This window comes from Mesoplodon bidens (genome assembly GCF_964165515.1).
Source record: "Mesoplodon bidens genome assembly, chromosome: 1".
Classification (NCBI taxonomy): Eukaryota; Metazoa; Chordata; class Mammalia; order Artiodactyla; family Ziphiidae; genus Mesoplodon; species Mesoplodon bidens.
Window position 1 is genome coordinate 53,669,317 of NC_138176.1, and position 17,682 is coordinate 53,686,998.

At 46.1% G+C, this 17,682-nt stretch overlaps 1 protein-coding gene across 3 annotated transcripts in view; it reads right to left on the minus strand.

The window, feature by feature from the left end:
* The window catches only part of LOC308624562 (protein FAM184B-like), a 79,569-nt gene that overhangs the window by 51,838 nt on the left and 10,049 nt on the right, over nt 1-17,682 (minus strand). Inside the window, exon 3 of one of the 3 annotated variants that reach the window (XM_081247888.1) lies at nt 16,462-16,566. The exons of the other annotated variants lie outside the window; for them this stretch is intronic. Within the exon in view, the coding sequence (XP_081104014.1) occupies nt 16,462-16,566 (105 nt within the window). The remainder of the gene's footprint in view (nt 1-16,461; nt 16,567-17,682) is intronic. 3 annotated transcript variants of the gene reach the window in all.

Genomic DNA, 17,682 nt, shown 5'->3' on the forward strand with positions numbered 1-17,682 from the left:
AATTTCAAATAAACAATTAATAATTTTTTTAGTATGAATATGTCCCATGCACTAAAATATATCTTATATTTTATCTGGCAACCCTACTTTAAAAGCATGTAAGAATATAAACAAGTTTTCCCAAATATAATATAGAGCAATAAAATGTCTCTGTTCACGAAATATATTGGTAAGTCTTTCACATAATGGAAGCTTTTTTTAAAAAGATGAAAAATGCTATTAACATTCAGAATCTGTGCCTGACCTTTGGAAATGGTATTATCAATAGGCTGATTTTACTTTAAAAAAAATTTTTTTAACATAAAGGTATTCTAGTACTTTGTTGAGTCAATTGCCTTTATTTCATGGTAAACTGAATTCTTAAATTTGAAACAAAATGACCAATAGAGTTAAGAAAATAGATTCACCAAGTTTCTGGTATTTTCTAGTGTCTTCTGGTAGCTTCCACTCATCACCAGAGTGGTAAGTTTGAACCTGAACACTGAAATGTATCTTTGATTTTTACTTAGCCCATGTGTCCCAATGGCTTCTCATGCCCTAGTTACTTCGGTAAACTCTCATGATAACTTGCAGTGGTGAATAAGAAATGCATGTGTCTAGATATTAGTTTATACATGTTCGTGTGTGTATCTTCTCCATTCACTTAAAAGGTAATCATGAGGCGAGCGACAGTAGCTGTTGAATCTCCACCGTATTTCCTTCCAGTGCTTTGCCCAGTACTCTGTACACCATGAGTGCTCAATAAATGTTGTGACTGACTCCTGCTCTGCCTCCGATGCTTTGGAGAACTCTTTTTCTGTCCACAACAGTGAGTCTCAACAAGGGGGGCATACTCTTGGGGAGTATCAGAATTTCTAGAGGGCTTTTTCCAACTCTGCGTGTATCCCTACCCAAGACTTGGCTGTGTGAGCATTTGGGGCCATCTCTCCCTCCCTTTTGCTCTCCCCCGTGTGTGTGTGTGTGTGTGTGTAATTGGAGATGTTACCAACGGGATACTCTCACACCTGTGAACAGTGCCAGGACATAGATTTTTTTAAAGGGCTGGGAAAAAGGACAAATACTATAAGATTCTATTCACATGAGGTATCTAAAGTAGTCAAAAATCATAGAAACAGAACATAGAACAGTGATTACCAAGGGCTGGGGATTTAGTGTTTAGCCAGTGTAGAGTTTCAGTGTTGCAAAATGAAAGAGTTCTAGGGTCTCTTGCCCAGCTATGTAAATATACTTAAAACTACTGAACTGTGCACTTAAAAATGGTTAAGATGGTAAATTTAAAGTTAATGTGTTTTTTTAGCAAAATTAAAAAGAGGGAAGGGGGTTGGGAAGCACTGGTCTATAGTATCCCTTGGTTTTGCTCCTTCCCACCCTCATTCTCTTTTAGGAGAACAGTAAAAAAACCATCACTGTGTTCCTAATCCATGTTTAAGTACTCTACTCACTCGTTAGGGCTGGTAAGTATTATCAAAGCCCACTTGGCGCCCTTAGCTGTTACCTCCCATCTCTTTGCTCTCCTGCAGGACTCCTCTGGGTACCTCTGGGCATCTTCCTGTGCCATCCCCCCCTCCCCAACCCTACCTCTGAGCCCTGTGGCTGGTTCTCAGCTCCAGCCAAGGTGCTTCCTTGATTCGGATCTCTATGGCCCCTCCGGCTTCCTGGTCACCCTCAAGTGGAACATAGATTCCACATTTCCTAAACCTGTTGCCACAGCTGAGGACCAGCCCCACAATTCCACCCCACACCCTGGCTCTGAGCAGCTCAGCCTGGGAAGAATTTCAGGTCCTCTTTCTTGCTCAAGAAGAGAGATCAGACAAGTATGAATTGTCCAGCAGCCACCCTTGTACATAACACATAACAGGTGCTCAGTAAGTGTCTGGGGGTGAATGAATGAGTGAATGGATGAATACATTTGAATGGAGTCCTTCCTCAATGCCAGGCCTTTCCGGGCTGCTTTGGGGACGGCACCATCCTAACCAGAGGCATCTTGCCCAGAGTGTGCAGTAGGTAGGGCTTGACAAGAGGTAAAGCTGACTGGGCGGCCTCATTCTGTTTCCAATCCTCCACGCTGGACATGAAGTACAGTAAAAACTGCTTTCGAGTTCGCTGACCATAAACACGTCCTCTGTGGGTAAAGAGGATATACTTTGGACCCCAAGTCTGGAAATCTGTGTCCCAAATTTAGCCCTGTCCCTAATTTGCTGTGTGGCTCCAGGCAGGTCACACACCCTCTCTGGGTATCAATTCCTTCCTGCAAAATGACGGGTTGTTGCTCCATTTTTGGTACTGTGGGATTCAGTAGGTCGGAATTTGCTATGTGCTTTTATTATTCCATACCCTCCCTTAATTTCGTCGGCTTCCCGTTGTCTTTGCAATCAGAAAAGCTCCCTGACACTAAGCACATAACCACCTCTGAGGAAGGCTTGATCTTGAGGGCACCTCTGAGAGAAGGCGGCCAGGGTGAGAAAGAAAAGGTCTCAAAGAGGAATGTGCAAGCTCTCAGCCCCTTCTAGGTCACAGCTGCCCAGAGCAACTTGTGTGAGGCTGGTCCCTGGAACCCGAGCCACATTCCCACTGAAATGTAGGCAGAAAAATCCACTCCCAAACCAAATTTTTCCTAGATGACAGAAGAACCAACATTCGTTAAAGCCTGCTTTATGCATTGTGAAGTCACTGGTGACAGCGGGTAACAATACACACTCATGGAAGGATGAATGAATGTCTGGTACATATGGGGTTAAAGGAGGCCTTCAAAAAGATGCTACCGCCAGTTGACCCTTGAGCTGGAAGCTCCCCTTCCCCTCCCCTGTCCCTGGAATATGCTTTCCACTTGCCTTCCCTGTTCCCAGAAGCTGCTCCAAGGATACAGCCTTGAGATAGAAATGTGGTGCTGAGGCTCCTGGACTGTGCAGAGAAGGCCTCTGAGTAAACTTCTAAGAGTCTTGTGGGCACGCGTGGAGATCTACTCACCTTGCTGCCACCCAAGAAAGTCCCCTTGCTTCTTATACTTGCCACGACCAATCTGGAGGGCTGCCTCTGTCTTCAGTCTCTCCCTGCCCTCTACCAAGGAGGCCGGTTTCAGATTTTACCCTGGAAGGCCCCGAGAAGGTTGCTTGCAAAGCAGCATCTGGTTTCTTATTTAAATCTCAAGACAACGTGTGAGGCATCATTTCCCACAATTCACAGGTGAATAAGTTGAGCCTCAGGGGAGTGACCATGTGTACAAGGTCTGACAGCTAGTAAACAGCAGAGACAGAGCGGGCCCATTCTAATGTCACCAAGCTGCTGTCGGGATTAGGTGACATTCAGTAACCTAAGTAATCAATAGCTGGTGATTTCATTTCCTATAATGCTTCACAATTCCTAGTCCTGGTGCTACACAAGCCTAAGGATGAGAAATCCCATCTCTGTCCCCCCAACCCACGCCACCCCACAACTCACTCACCAATGGCCTTGCTCTGAGCTCCCTGAATGTGGAGGATTTGAAAGCTGGCATTTTGCACATGTGTCTTGGATGCTTCTATCTCTATGTTTATTGTTAGAGGGAAGATATTACACTTTGCCATATCATGGGGAAGCCGAGAGATGCTATCAGTCAATGAGCTTTCACCTCTTGGGCGAATTATCAACATTATTAAGGTAGGTCTATTTTCTCAGAAAAACCAGAGAGGAGACAAATATAGGCCAATTTATTTGTCAGCCTGCCGTGCGAAGCTTCCTGGTCTGTCCCTTCACCTGCTACCTTTCTACCAAATCCCCCTTCCCCAGTTAAATCTACAGATTAACATTATCTACAGACCTTCACTAAGATGTCCCCACCCCAAATTCATCATCTGAAATGGAATGACCTGTCATATCGCAAACCACTTCTCCTGATTCTGTCTGCTGGCTAATGGTACCTCCACTTGCTCAGATGCTCGGGCTCAAAATCTGGCTCATCTTTTAAAAGGTGGTATCAGGAAGTCATGGAGAACTTGAACTTTGGAGTCAGAAAGACCTGGATTCTCATCCCAGACCCAGCATTTACCAGCCGGGGGATAGCAGGCAATTCCTCTGCTCCCAAGTCTTAGAGGCCTCATCTGCAGTACTTATCTCAGAGGATTTTTGGGAGAATTAAATGATATTAAATAATATTAAAGGATATTGATGATATTAAATTTAAAATGACATTAAAGGATATTAAAGCAGACTTTCACAGACTCAGATTGTGGCTGTGGACAGGGCTGGCAAGTTGTCCCACATTTGAAAAGAGGGACTAGCTGCCATCCCAGCTATAGACAGAATGTCTGTGTCCTCTCAAAGTTCATATATTGAAATCTACCCCACAATGGGATAGTATTAAGAGGTAGGGTCTTTGAGAGCTGATTAGGTTATGAAGGTGGAGCCCTCATGAATGTGATTAGTGCCCTTATAAAAGAGACCTCAAGCAAATGTATGGCTACTAAGGGGGAAGGCGGGGGGGGGAGGAAGTGGGAGATGGGGATTGACACATATACATTATTGATACTATGTATAAAATAGACAACTGATGGGAACATACTGTATAGCACAGGGAACTCTACCTAATACACTGTGGTGACCTAAATGAGAGGGAAGTCCAAAACGGAGAGGATATCTGGGCTTCCCTGGTGGCGCAGTGGTTGAGAGTCTGCCTGCCGATGCAGGGGGCATGGGTTCGTGCCCCAGTCCGGGAAGATCCCACATGCCACGGTGCGGCTAGGCCCATGAGCCATGGCCACTGAGCCTGTGCATCCGGAGCCTGTGCTCCGCAACGGAAGAGGCCACAACAGTGAGAGGCCCACGTACTGCAAAAAAAAAAAAAGTGTACGGCTGATTCATTCTGTTGTGCAGTGGAGGCTAACAGAACAGTGTTAAGCAACCATACTCCGATAAAAATTAAATAAATAAATAATAAAAAAGACCTCAGAGAGATCCTTCACCCCTCCCACCACGTGAAGTCACAGCAAAAAAATGGTTATCTATGAACCAGGAAGCAGGCTCTCACCAGACACCAAATCTGCCGGTGCTTTGAACTTGGACTTCGCAGCCTCCAGAACTGTGTGAAATAATGTTTTTTGTTTGAGCCACCCAGTCTGTGGTATGTTGTTATAGTAGCCAAACAAACTAAGACACCAGTGAAAAGTAAGGACAAGTCTGCTTAGGGTTTCTGGGTTTATTGGTCAAATTTTTTTTTTTTTTTTGCAGTACGCGGGCCTCTCACTGTTGTGGCCTCTCTCGCTGAGGAGCACAGGCTCCGGACGCGCAGGCTCAGCAGCCATGGCTCACGGGCCCAGCCGCTCAGCGGTATGTGGGACCCTCCCGGACCGGGACACGAACCCGTGTCCCTGGCATCGGCAGGCGGACTCTCAACCACTGCGCCACCAGGGAAACCCTATTGGTCAATTTTTGTTGCCTTGTGCTTCATTAACAAACAACCCCAAATCTAGCAAAGAGGATCATACATGAAGGTATTCAAAACATGTTTGATGAATGAATCCCTCACCTATAAAATAAAGTATTGGGTCTAGATTAGTGGATTTAAAATTTTAACACAGAGGAACCTCTTTCCTCCCCACCTCCCCAAGCAATTCTGTATGGAAGCCCAAATGGGAAAGAGATGAAAGATTGAGGGCTTTGAGAAACTTCCTTGAAATCTTAGTGTTGGGGTTTGAAAACCACTAATTTGACTCGATTTCAAGACTAAGAATCTGTGATCCTTGGACCTGCAATATCAGCCTGTCTTCCATCAGGACTAGCCAGTGACTACAGTTAAGCTTGGCCTCACAAGTTTAGGGTCTTGATTTCCAGACTTGCTGTGCCCTTGGCTTTGTCGAGTGAGCAGACCACTCAACACACCACAGCATTTAGCTGAGAGGAGATCCCAGTCCAACATGCCTCCTGTTGTGAGCTAAATTGTGTCCCCTTAAAATTCATATGTTGAGGGGGAAGGGTAAGCTGTGACAAAGTGAAAGAGCGGCATGGACATATATACACTACCAAACGTAAGGTAGATAGCTAGTGGGAAGCAGCTGCATAGCACAGGGAGATCAGCTCGGTGCTTTGTGACCGCCTGGAGGGGTGGGATAGGGAGGGTGGGAGGGAGACGCAAAAGGGAGGGGATATGGAAACATATGTATATGTATAACTGATTAAATTTGTTATAAAGCAAAAAATTAAAAAAAAAATTGAAAAAAAAAATTCATATGTTGAGGTCCTAACCCCCAGTACCACAGAATGTGACTGTATTAGGAGACAGGACCTTTAAGAGGTAATTAAAATGAGGCTGTGAGGGTGGGCCATAATCCAATCTGACTGGTGTCCTTATAAGAAGAAATTGGACACACAGAGAGACACCTGGGCTGCACGTGCACAGAGAGACAACCATGTGAAGAGGCAGCAAGAGCCCATCTGCAAGCCAAGAAGGGGCCTCAGAGGAAACCAACTCTGCTCATCTTGGACTTCCAGCCTCCAGAACTGTGAGAAAATAAATGTCTGTTGTTTAAGCCTCCCAGTGTGTAGTATTTTGTTATGCAGCCCTAGCTGACTAATACACCTCCCCAAACCAAAGGTGCAGGGCTCAGAAGGCCACTCTCATTCCTAAGGCCCCAAACCAGTCCAAACTGGTCAGAGAAGACAGAGCCTCAGAAATGCCCCTTGTGTGGCACCACCAGAACCTCTGACAGTTTGAGCTAAGTCCTCACACTTGCCCCTAGGTCTCTTCTCCATCACCTGCTCTGTCTTTCCCTCTTGGGCCCTAATTTCAGTTACATCCCTGAAGCACAGAAGCAGCAGCTGCAATAAGCAAACAGCTGGCTGGGGGCTGGGGTGCGGGGCAAATAAATGAGCTGGGCAAGTGAGAACAGGAGTAGTGGCTGAGTGGGTTCAACCCAGCTGAAAATCTCCCTAGGTGGAGCCAATGGATTCCAGGACTTAACTCAGCAGGTGTTTCCCTGGGCACCTTCCAGGTGGAGGGTTGCCAGATAAAGTACAAAACACCATTTAATTTTGATTTCAGATAAGCAATGAATAATGTTTTAGTATAAGCATGTCCTGGGCAATGTTGTATTTATCAGCTATATCTGGCAACTGCATCCAGGGGCTCTCAGGTGCTGGGGCAGAGAAGGAATGTCAGGAAATCGAGAGGGAAGAAATTAAATATGATCACGTGCAGCACAGACGGAGGACACGGCAGAGACAGGCACATCATAGGTTCTGAACCAATTTGGGAAGAAGGAAAGGAGTGCTTCTGGGTGATGTGTCTCTGGCCAGGGCAGGTGGGGCTGGAGACTGTCACCATCCCAGCCTGCAGCCCCTCATTTGGAGTTAAGTCAAAGCATCCCAGTTGTATTCATTTTCTGTTGCTGCTGTAACAATCTATTGCAAACCTCATGGCTTAAAATAACAAAACCTTATTATCTTATAGCCCTGGAGGTCAGAAATCTGAAACGGGTCTCACTGGGCTAAAACCAAGGTGTCAGGAGGACAACATTCCTTCTGGAAATTTTAGGGGAGAACCCATTTCTTAACCTTTTCCAGCTTCTGGAGGCCACATGGCCTTCTCATCTTGAAGGCAGCAGCATAGCACCTTCAATTCTCTCTCTCTCTCTCTCTCTCCCTCTGTCCTCCCACTCCCCCTCTCCCTTTCCTTTCCCTCCTTGCTCCCTCTATGCTTCCATCATCCCTTCTCCTTATTTGACTTTGATCTGTCTGTCTTCAACATATAAGGACCCTTGTGATAATGTTGGTCCACCTGGATCATGGTAACATACATACCCACAGGCTCTGGAGATTAGGACGTGGATATCTTTGCAGGGCCATTATTCTATCTGCCAGTGTTTCTCCCCTGTGGCTTCTGCCACCTTGTCAAGGTTGCTATTAGGAAAAAAGAGTTTGGCCAGGATCCATGGCTCCTAGATATATACAAGGATGGTGCTCAAAAATCAAGGTGTTGAGTATTAGGGGTTGAGACTTAGGCATGGACATGAAAGGCTGAGGGAAGGAGACAGAATGTAGATCTGAAACTAAAATGAGTAGACACACTCAGGTCTGGCCTCCTGAATATACTCCCCAGTCTACCCTGTGGGGGCATTTCTGACACCCTAAGGCTGCCTTAAATATTGCTTTCAACCAGGTCTCCCTTGGTTTGGGTGGAGGGAGCACAGTATGCTTTCTCTCAAGGTCGCAGCCCTGGGGTAGCCTGAGCCTTGCACCATCTTAGCAACAGCTCCACGTGTAGACCCTTGGTGACCCAGGCTCTGACCCTTCAGAATCTTAGTGGCTGTGCTCCTTGCTAAGGCTGCTGTAACAAAAGACCTCAAACATGGAGGCTTAAACAACAGAAATGTATTTTCTTACAGCTCTAGAGGCTAGAAGAAGCTAGAAGTCCAAAAGCAAGGTGTCAGCAAGGACGGTTCTTTCTGAGCCCTGTCCGTGCCTCTCTCCTAGCTTCTGGTGGTTGGCTGGGAATGTCTGTCATTCTTTGGCTTGTAGATACATCACCCCATCTCTGCCTTCATCTTCACCTGGTGTTCTTCTGTGGTCATGCCTCTGTGTCCAAATTTCCCTTTTAATAATGACTCCAACCATATTGGATTAGGGTTCCACCCTAATGACCTCATTAACTAGTAACATCTGTAGTGACCCTGTTTCCAAATAAGGTCACATTCTGAGGTACTGGGGAGAGGGTTAGGACTTCAGCACATGAATTTGGGAGGGGACCCAATTCAACCTGCAACAGTGACTTAGAGACTTCAAGTCTCCTAATTCCACAGCTCTCAGTGAAATGGGCATAAGTAAGTCTACCCATGAAGTATTCATCCATCTCCCTCAGTGTGTTTCCATTAAATGCTTAATCCCTCTGCTTCCTCAGCTGGTGGCAGAATGCAGTTTCAGATGTGCACGTCTCTTCCTTATCCTCACGTTTGCTTGAGGTGGATATTATTAACCTCATTTTATAAACAAGACTAATAAGAGTTTGAGAAAGCTGCCAGAACCACATCACTCATGAGGGCAGAGCAGGAAGTCACACTTTGTGACCCTCACTTCCACTGGCCCTTTCAAAAGAGGGACAAGTGAGTGAGGACTAGGGCTTACCAAGGGTTATCCCCAATAGAAAACTGAGTCCCCAGTAGAGAACTGAGCAGATGCCTGGGTCTGGAATCATTTGGCAAATTTCTTGAGGTTCAAAAAGTGCTACCAGCCAGGGAATAATTCACTGTTTGTTGAGCTGTGGGAAGCATGAGGGTAGGGGGAGGTCAGCTTCCAACAACAGAGGTATCTATGCCTGCGGTCTTGGGTCACACCCACATGGACACAAAGGCTTGGCATTCCCCATTCTAAGCTCCCAGAGGCCACTCCACCCTGCCCTTTGAAAAGGTAGATCCTTATAACTAGATAAACAGTTCCCCTTCTCCAGCCCGGAGCAGCAGTACAGGAATCCCCTGGTAAAAGTAGAGAGAGGAGAAATAGTGGTCTCAGACATTTGTTTCAGGAGGACATGGGAAGAGTTTAATAAAAACTCAGGTCCGGTTCAAGATGGTGGAGTAGAAGGATGTGCGCTCACTCCCTCTTGCGAGAGCACCAGAATCACAACTAACTGCTGAACAATCATCGACAGGAAGACACTGGAACTCACCAAAAAAGATACCCCACATCCAAAGACAAAGGAGAAGCCACAATGAGATGGTAGGAGGGGCGCAATCACAGTAAAATCAAATCATGTAACAGCTGGGTGGGTGACTCACAAACTGGAGAACACTTATACCACAGAAGTCCACTCACTGGAGTGAAAGTTCTGAGCCCCACGTCAGGCTTCCCAACCTGGGGGGCTGGCAAAAGTGGCCTTCAATACCCAGGCCTGTGAAAGATTACTGTTCAGCCAATATTCTTTCTCTTGACACTCCACCTCCTCTGCAGGAGGCATATCCCTGCCCTACGGATATTGGGATTGGCCATGTGACTTGCTTTGGCCAAAAGAATTTGAGGACAGGGTAGTGACAGTGAGCAAGTTTTGAGCCTATGACTGAAGAAGCGTTGAGGGTTTCCATTTATTCCTCAGTTTGCAGCTGGTCCAAGAAGGATGAGAGACACATGGAGCAGATCTGGACTCTACTCACAGCTTAGAACTGAGCCCAGCCTAGCACAGATCAGCTGAACCCACGTTGACCAATGGACACTTGAGCAAGAAATAAACCCTTATTATATATCACTGAGGTTTTGGATGATTTGTTATGCAGCATTACTGTAGCAATACCTGACGGATGCATTGCCCTTTCCCTGTTTCCTACCACCTCACTCTATGTGTCTCCTATCCTTTCTCCTATGTCTTCTCCCAATCAGAGTATTTCTTTTTTAAAAATTTTTATTGGAGTATAGTTGATTTACAATGTTGTGTCAGTTTCAGGTGTACAGCAAAGTGAATTGGTTACACATATACATATATCTATCAAAATATTTCAACCTAAAAGGCCTGAGGTCAACTTCTTATCACTTAAACTAAATTTTAATTACAGACTTTCCCCTCCCAAATATATATATGCTTCCCAAGTCATTGTCTCTTTGCAAAAAGAAAGACTTTGCTATTAGGATTTCAGGAATCAGCAAGCAGGTGAAAAAGGCATTTACAGACTGGGCACACTTTTTTATGTCTCCTGATTTCACACTCCTAATAGCCAGGGTGAGGCACACCCCATCAAATAGCTGATTTTTCAAGAAGGCTCAACAGAAGCCACACATCTGCTTCATTCTATCATTTGCTCACAAGAAGTGGCAACATGGGTTGGCGATTCTAGCTGCTCACCCTTCCCTTAAAGTTTGCCCAGCTCCCCAGTGCACATGGCAGCATGTGTTCAGGAAGATGATTAATATGAGCAGAAGGCTCTGGAGACTCTCTGAGGGAACTTTTACTTATTAAATATAAAAATCCATGTTTAAATATGTCAAAGGTACGACACGGACCAGCATTAGCTAAGACAGACTGCTGCCTCTAATCTTCAACAAAGAGATGTTCTTCATGTTCTGGCTTCTGGGCTTAAAACCTCTAAAGATTTTCCAGGAAGGCTCAAACAACTCACCAGAGAAGTCAGTGGAGGCCAACAAAGCCCACCTATTTCTTTCCATCATCTGTTCTTAATGGCAGAGGCTATGGCTTTCATGTTGGGGTATAGTACGTAGTTGAGTCTAAGTTAATTTCCGTGGAAGGCTGCTTGGCCTGGGCTAGAGAACACAGCTCTGTTCTCCATGGAACCCAGACTTCATGTTCACTCATCCACTCCTTTAATAAAGAGTTATAGGGCTTCCCTGGTGGCGCAGTGGTTAAGAATCCACCTGCCAATGCAGGGGACACGGGTTTGAGCCCTGGTCCAGAAAGATCGCACATGCCGCGGAGCAACAAAGTCCATGAGCCACAGCTACTGTGTCTGTGCTCTAGAGCCCGCGAGCCACAACTACTGAGCCCAACTCCTAAAGTCTGGGCACCTAGAGCCCGTGCTCCACGACAAGAGAAGCCACCTCAATGAGAAGCCCGCGCACCGCAACAAAGAGTAGCCCCCGCTCGCCGCAACAAGAGAAAGCCCATGTGCAGCAACGAAGACCCAACACAGCCAAAAATAAATAAATAAAGTAAATAAATTTAAAAAATATATATATACCTTAAAAAAAAAAGAGTTATGGAGAACCTGCTGGGTGCCAGGCCTGGCCCCAGGGCCTGGAGGCACATGGAGTGTAGACAATGCCCAGGTCCCCTGTTTAGAATCTGGAGGTGGAGACACAGACCACACACGAGTAAACACAGAGTGCTTTGGTCACAATGACTAGGAAGAAAGAACAGGGTGATAGGATATGTGCAAATAAAAGGGGGTACATCACGATTAGGTAGGGTGCTCAGGGAATACCAGAGGTGGAAGTTTCCATTCTGCTTACCATTTGACAGATGTTATTTTAAGTTCTTTGTGTATATTAACTCATTTAATGTTCACAGCAACTGTATGGGGTAGGTACTATTATTGCCCTTTAACAGATGAAGAAACTGATGCACAGAGAGGTGAGGTAACTTGCTCTATATCACACAGCCAATACGTGGAGGAGCTGGATGCAGGCCCAGGTGCTGTGCCACAGTCCGCACTCTCACCTGCTATGCGACATACTGCCTCACGGAGCAGGTGACGGTGGAGCCGAAGTCTGGGTGATAGGAAGGGACCGGCCATGTCAAGATCTGGGGAAAAGTGTCCTCCTCGGGTGGACAAGGAGACCAACGCAGTCCTCTAGAACCAGAGTGGCAGCTCTGGACGCAGTGAAAAACTTTGGGATCTGTTTCCACTCTGTGGTGTTATTCCTCATTCAAAAGCCACCTTTCCTGCTAAAGCTCCATGAGGGCTTGTGCATCATCTGTTTCTCTAACCTTATGTCCTAATACCTCATACAGTACTTAATCCATAGATATATTTAATAATTCTTTGGGGGATCAATGAACATGTTGACTAATTAATTAATGAGCACTGGACCAATCTGACGTTGGTTTGAATTCTAAATCCTTCACCTGTTAACTGTTCAACCTTGGACAAGTACTTAACTTCTCTGATTCTCACTTTCCTTTTCTGTACGATGAGGACAATGAGACAATCACCAGGTTGGGTATTGAGAGGGTTAAATGAAATAGCTTTTGTAAAGAGTCAAGAGCAAGGTCGCCATCGGATAGGTCCTACAGGAATGCTGGTGTCCAAATTTCTTTCCCCACTACATACAAAATCAGAGTTGTTCTAGTGACATGAACCCACTGTAGAATCTAGAGTTGAAAGGGACTCTAAGCCCTTGTTACCTGAAGTGTGGTCCAAGGACTAGCCCATCAGAATTCCATGGAAACTTGCTAGAAATAAATAAGCTCAGGCCCTACCCCAGACCTACTGAATTAGACTTTCTAGAGGAGAGAACTGCTTATTTGTGTATTTAATAAGCACCCCTCTCCATCCCAGGTGATTCCTATCATCAAAGAGAAAGTCGAGATAGATGAAGCCTGCTCAAGTCCAAGGGTCTATATCCTTCATACTGCTCCAAACACATGGACCCCAGCCCACTACTCTGGTGCTTGCTGCCTGGGCTTCCAAACATTGCTGCTAACCCGTTTCCTGGCTGCCATGACTCAGATACCTGCCACTCCTAGCTGAGCCCCCAGTAGATTGACAGCCACCCCACTGGATGTCCACACTGGACCAATCAGCTGGGCTCGGGAGGGTCCAGTAGCATGGCGCAAAGGAAGAGCCAGAGCCTGGCTCGCTGACCAGAGTCACAGTCCCCTGTGAGAGGTGCCTTCTCTCCTTTGCAATCCTCCTGGCTCACCTGCTGTACCTTAGGAAACAGAATGGAACAGGATTCTGTGTAACTGTGGGAGGCGGCCTTACTTGTGAATCATCAACCACATCAACAAACCCTAAAGACAGAGGTAAAAGAGAAGACCAGGGCTTCCCTGGTGGCACAGTGGTTGAGAGTCCGCCTGCCGATGCAGGGGACACGGGTTCATGCCCCGGTCCGGGAAGATCCCACATGCCGTGGAGCAGCTGGCCCGTGAGCCATGGCCGCTGAGCCTGCGTGTCCGGAGCCTGTGCTCCGCAACAGGAGAGGCCACAACAGTGAGAGGCCCGCGTACCGCAAAAAAAAAAAAAAAAAAAAAAAAAAAAAAAGAGAGAGAGGACCAATTCTTACTCGCCTGTCAAACATTTTCCAGGCCTACCTATGCTAATTGCTCATTAATCAACTCTGATCTTAGGGTGTCACAAAAATTGGTTTCTTCATTTTTAGGATATGATCAGACCTTCCAGAAACTGAATTTTCTTCTTAGCTGCTGCAGAACTCACTTTAGTGAGGTGTGGAACCTGTTGTTCAGTCTTGTGACTGTACTCATTTGGGGTTTTCAGGGAGTTGAAATAAGAATGCCTTCCACTCCACCTTGTAACTCCTTGTTTTGCACCTCAGCACACTGCTTTAAACATTGTTTAGAGACTACCTCTGTTGGGATGATAACCCAAATGATGGTGCTAAAACATAACTTCAGAATGGCGGTGATCTTGTCTGCCATGATGGCTCCGCCTGGCACAAAGTGAGGTCTCAATGTATATTTCTTAATAAATGCCAAAAAGCATAGAGATGTAAATGAACGTTACAAAGTTGCTCATCAAGATGAGGACTGGAGGGCACATTGGGCTCACATTTTTATCCAGAGCTGTTAGCTTTTAAATCTTTACTGTGCTCAGGCTGACTTTCATATCCTGTTCCAGCAAACTCGAGAAAATCTTTCCCAAGCCAAGTTCAAACTTGTTGCCATCTACTGGCCAACTCTTGACATTATATTTACCTGCGTACATTTAAATTTTAACTAAACCCATGTGTAACTCAAAACATTTGCAGAAAGTTATGGAAACATGATCTATTATAAGGATCTGGCAGTAATATCCCATTCAGAAGAATAAACTGTTTTGGATTATGTGTTTTAAAATCTTAGATTATAAATTAGAGCACAATGAAATTTCCAATCAATAAATTATGTTATATCCTCAATGGATGGATATATTGTTTTTCTAGATTTTATGGCTCCTCCTTCATAGTCTGTGAGTTTGGAAAAAGCATATTGAGTCTGAAAGTCAAAGAATGTCTCCTGAAGTTACTCAGGCCCAGAATGTACACATTCAGAAAAGTCCGGCAGGTAGAGCTGCCCACTCAGTAGAAGATGCTAGGAAGTCCATCTTCCCAGCTCCCCTACAAGAAAGTGTGTGTGTGTGTGTGTGTGTGTGTGTGTGTGTGTGTGTTTGATATACTTTTTAAATATCTGAACTGCAAGCATTGGAGAACAATAGATCTCACACTGCTTCCTGCTGCATATGAAAGGTAAGTCGGGTCCATAAGTAAAACTCCCCCAGAAAGAAAGCACACAGACACACACACACATACACCTCTAATTTCAAAGATTTTTCTGAGATTCAATGTGGCTCAAGACTGGCCATTGGGAAGCTGATGGTTCTGGAATGGGATCCAAAGTCTGGCTGGTGATTTTCCTTTTTTAAAAATAAATTTATTTATTTATTTATTTATTTATTTATGTCTGTGTTGGGTCTTTGTTGCTGTGCGCAGGCTTTCTCTAGTTGAGCCGAGTGGGGACTACTCTTCGTTGTGGTGCACGGGCTTCTTATTGTGGTGGCTTCTCTTGTTGCGGTGCACGGGCTCTAGGCTCACGGGCTTCAGCAGTTGTGGCACACGGGCCTCAGTAGTTGTGGCTCGCGGGCTTCAGTAGTTGTGGCTCACAGGCTTCAGTAGTTGTGGCACACGGGCTTCAGTAGTTGTGGCACACGGGCTTCAGTAGTTATGGCATACGGGCTTCAGCAGTTGTGGCACGCAGGCTCTAGAGTGCAGGCTCAGTGGTTGTGGCGCACGGGCTTAGTTGCTCTGCGGCATGTGGGATCTTCCCAGACCAGGGCTCAAACCCGTGTCCCCTGCATTGGCACTGCACCACCAGGGAAGCCCCTGCCTGGTGATTCTTTAGACTGCTCCCAGCCACCAGTGCCCCACAGGACCACAGAGAGACACCTCTGGCCAGGGGCAGGCAGGGAGACTACACTGTAGTCCAGGAAACATTCCCCTTCCTTGAAAACAGATTTAGCATCTCTGAGAATTGTTTGTCCTAGAGAACAGAAGAATGGTGTGTGTGTGTGAGCTAAGACCTGCCTCTTGCACAGCTTCTCACTGGTAGGGCTCATCAACGTCTCCCTTGCCCAGTGACTTGCCAGGAAACTGCCACAGAGTGCAGTTCTCATCCAATAAATATTTATGGAGCTGTGAAGATGGACTCAAACTCATCCAATAAATATTTATGGAGCGTTTACAGACACTGTTCTAGGCTCTGGGGACACAGCATTGAACAAGGCAAACAGTGCTTCCCTTCTCTTGGCTCTTGCCTTCTAGCAGGAGAGAAAGGCAATACACAAGTGCAGAAACTCAGGAGCAGTAAACGCTACACAGAAAATAAAACAGAGAATGAGATGAAGAGTGAATGAGCTGGGGGGCTGGAAGACAGAGACTTATTAGGATGGCCATCTTTTTCTCAAAAAGCAGACACCTGAATGAAGTGGGGGAGACAGCCATGGGGAGCTCTGGGAAGAGTGATCTAGGCAGAAGGAACAGTAGGTTCAAAAGCCCAGAGGTGGGAATCTCTTGGTATGTTCAAGGAACCAAAAACAAAAAAACCAAATGCACATCACATACATAACTTCAAATAATCTTTCTGAAGACCCTAAGAAATAAGTACTATTATTGTCCCCAATTTACAAATGAAACTGAGGCTCAGAGAGGTTAAGTACCTTGCCCAAGGTCATCCAGCCGGCAAATGGTGGAGCTAGGTAAGGAACCCAGGTATCTGGCTGTAGAACCCAAGCTGTTAAAGAATTTGAATTGATATGAGAAGAAACAAGTGCCGGGTATTACCTGGAAGAGCTGAGGGGTGTGGGTGGTGAGTAGGGGTGGAAGATAGAACCCAGGACCAAACCAGTCTTCGGGAATAAAGGGTGCTTTCCTTTCCTCCTGGGGAGACTTGTAGAAGAGAATCTTTTAGAAGAGGGTGTATCAGTTGACAGGAAAGGAAAAGGAACACCTAGGGTGTGCCTATGGGGTCCCCAGTGAAGTGTGTGTGTGTGTGTGTGTGTGTGTGTGTGTGTGTGTTCTCTTGTACGGCTACGGGGACAGTTACACTAAGCGTGTCATTTTAAATTTCTCTCCGCTTAGACCCACACGTCCTAACGACCGTGACTGTGAAGTCCGAGGGTTTGTGCAGCTGCACGGGACATTGTCATGGGAGAGTGGAGTACCCACACCCCTGCCTCCTCTGGGCAGGTGAGAAGGTCAAGGCTGAGGGTCCAGAGGGAGAACAGAGCGAGCCCTGTGGTCTGCAGCTAAGCTGGCTGCGAATGTAAGACAAAGGCTTTCTTTCCCAAATGCCCTGAGAGGTCGTAGCCCTTGGGGGGAGGGTGGTGCCTGGGTCTTACTGTCTCATCCTAGAACCCAAGTTTCCTGAGAAGAGCAGTGTCATCTATGTCACACACACCAACCCCCAGTCCCCCAGTACCTAGCACAGGTCCTGGCAGGTAGAAGGCACTCAATAAATAGGTGTAATATGGACGTGTGATATGTCTATTGGGACCTTCTGCTGCAAGGGGCAGAAAATTTCTGGTTTCCAAAAGGAAGAAAATTTCTTAACCTGGTAATGAAAAAAATGGGGACTAGATTGGGCTTTCCACCCAATGGACACGGGGCTCCTATGGTGAACCCAGAACTCTGAGTTTGCCAGGTCTGAGTTCAGCCTTTCACCATATTTATTTCATTCTCAGGTAAGATGGTTGCAGCAGCTTCAGTCCCCACCCAACTTCCCAAGAGAAAGACAGCATCCTGGGAATCACTCTGATTGGACCAGCTTACATCATATTACCAGCCCTGAGCTGATTGTCATGGGCAGTGAAATGCAGTGTCTTTATTGGCCTCAATGTGGGTCATGTGCTTCACCCCAGATTCCTGAATGACAGCCCCACACTGACCTCAAGGATGAGCAGAGAGGGAGAGAAAGATCCCCTATGAGCCCCTTATATTGGGTGGAAATACAAATGATCTATACCATCAGAGACAGGGAGATGGAAATAATAGCAATTATAATGA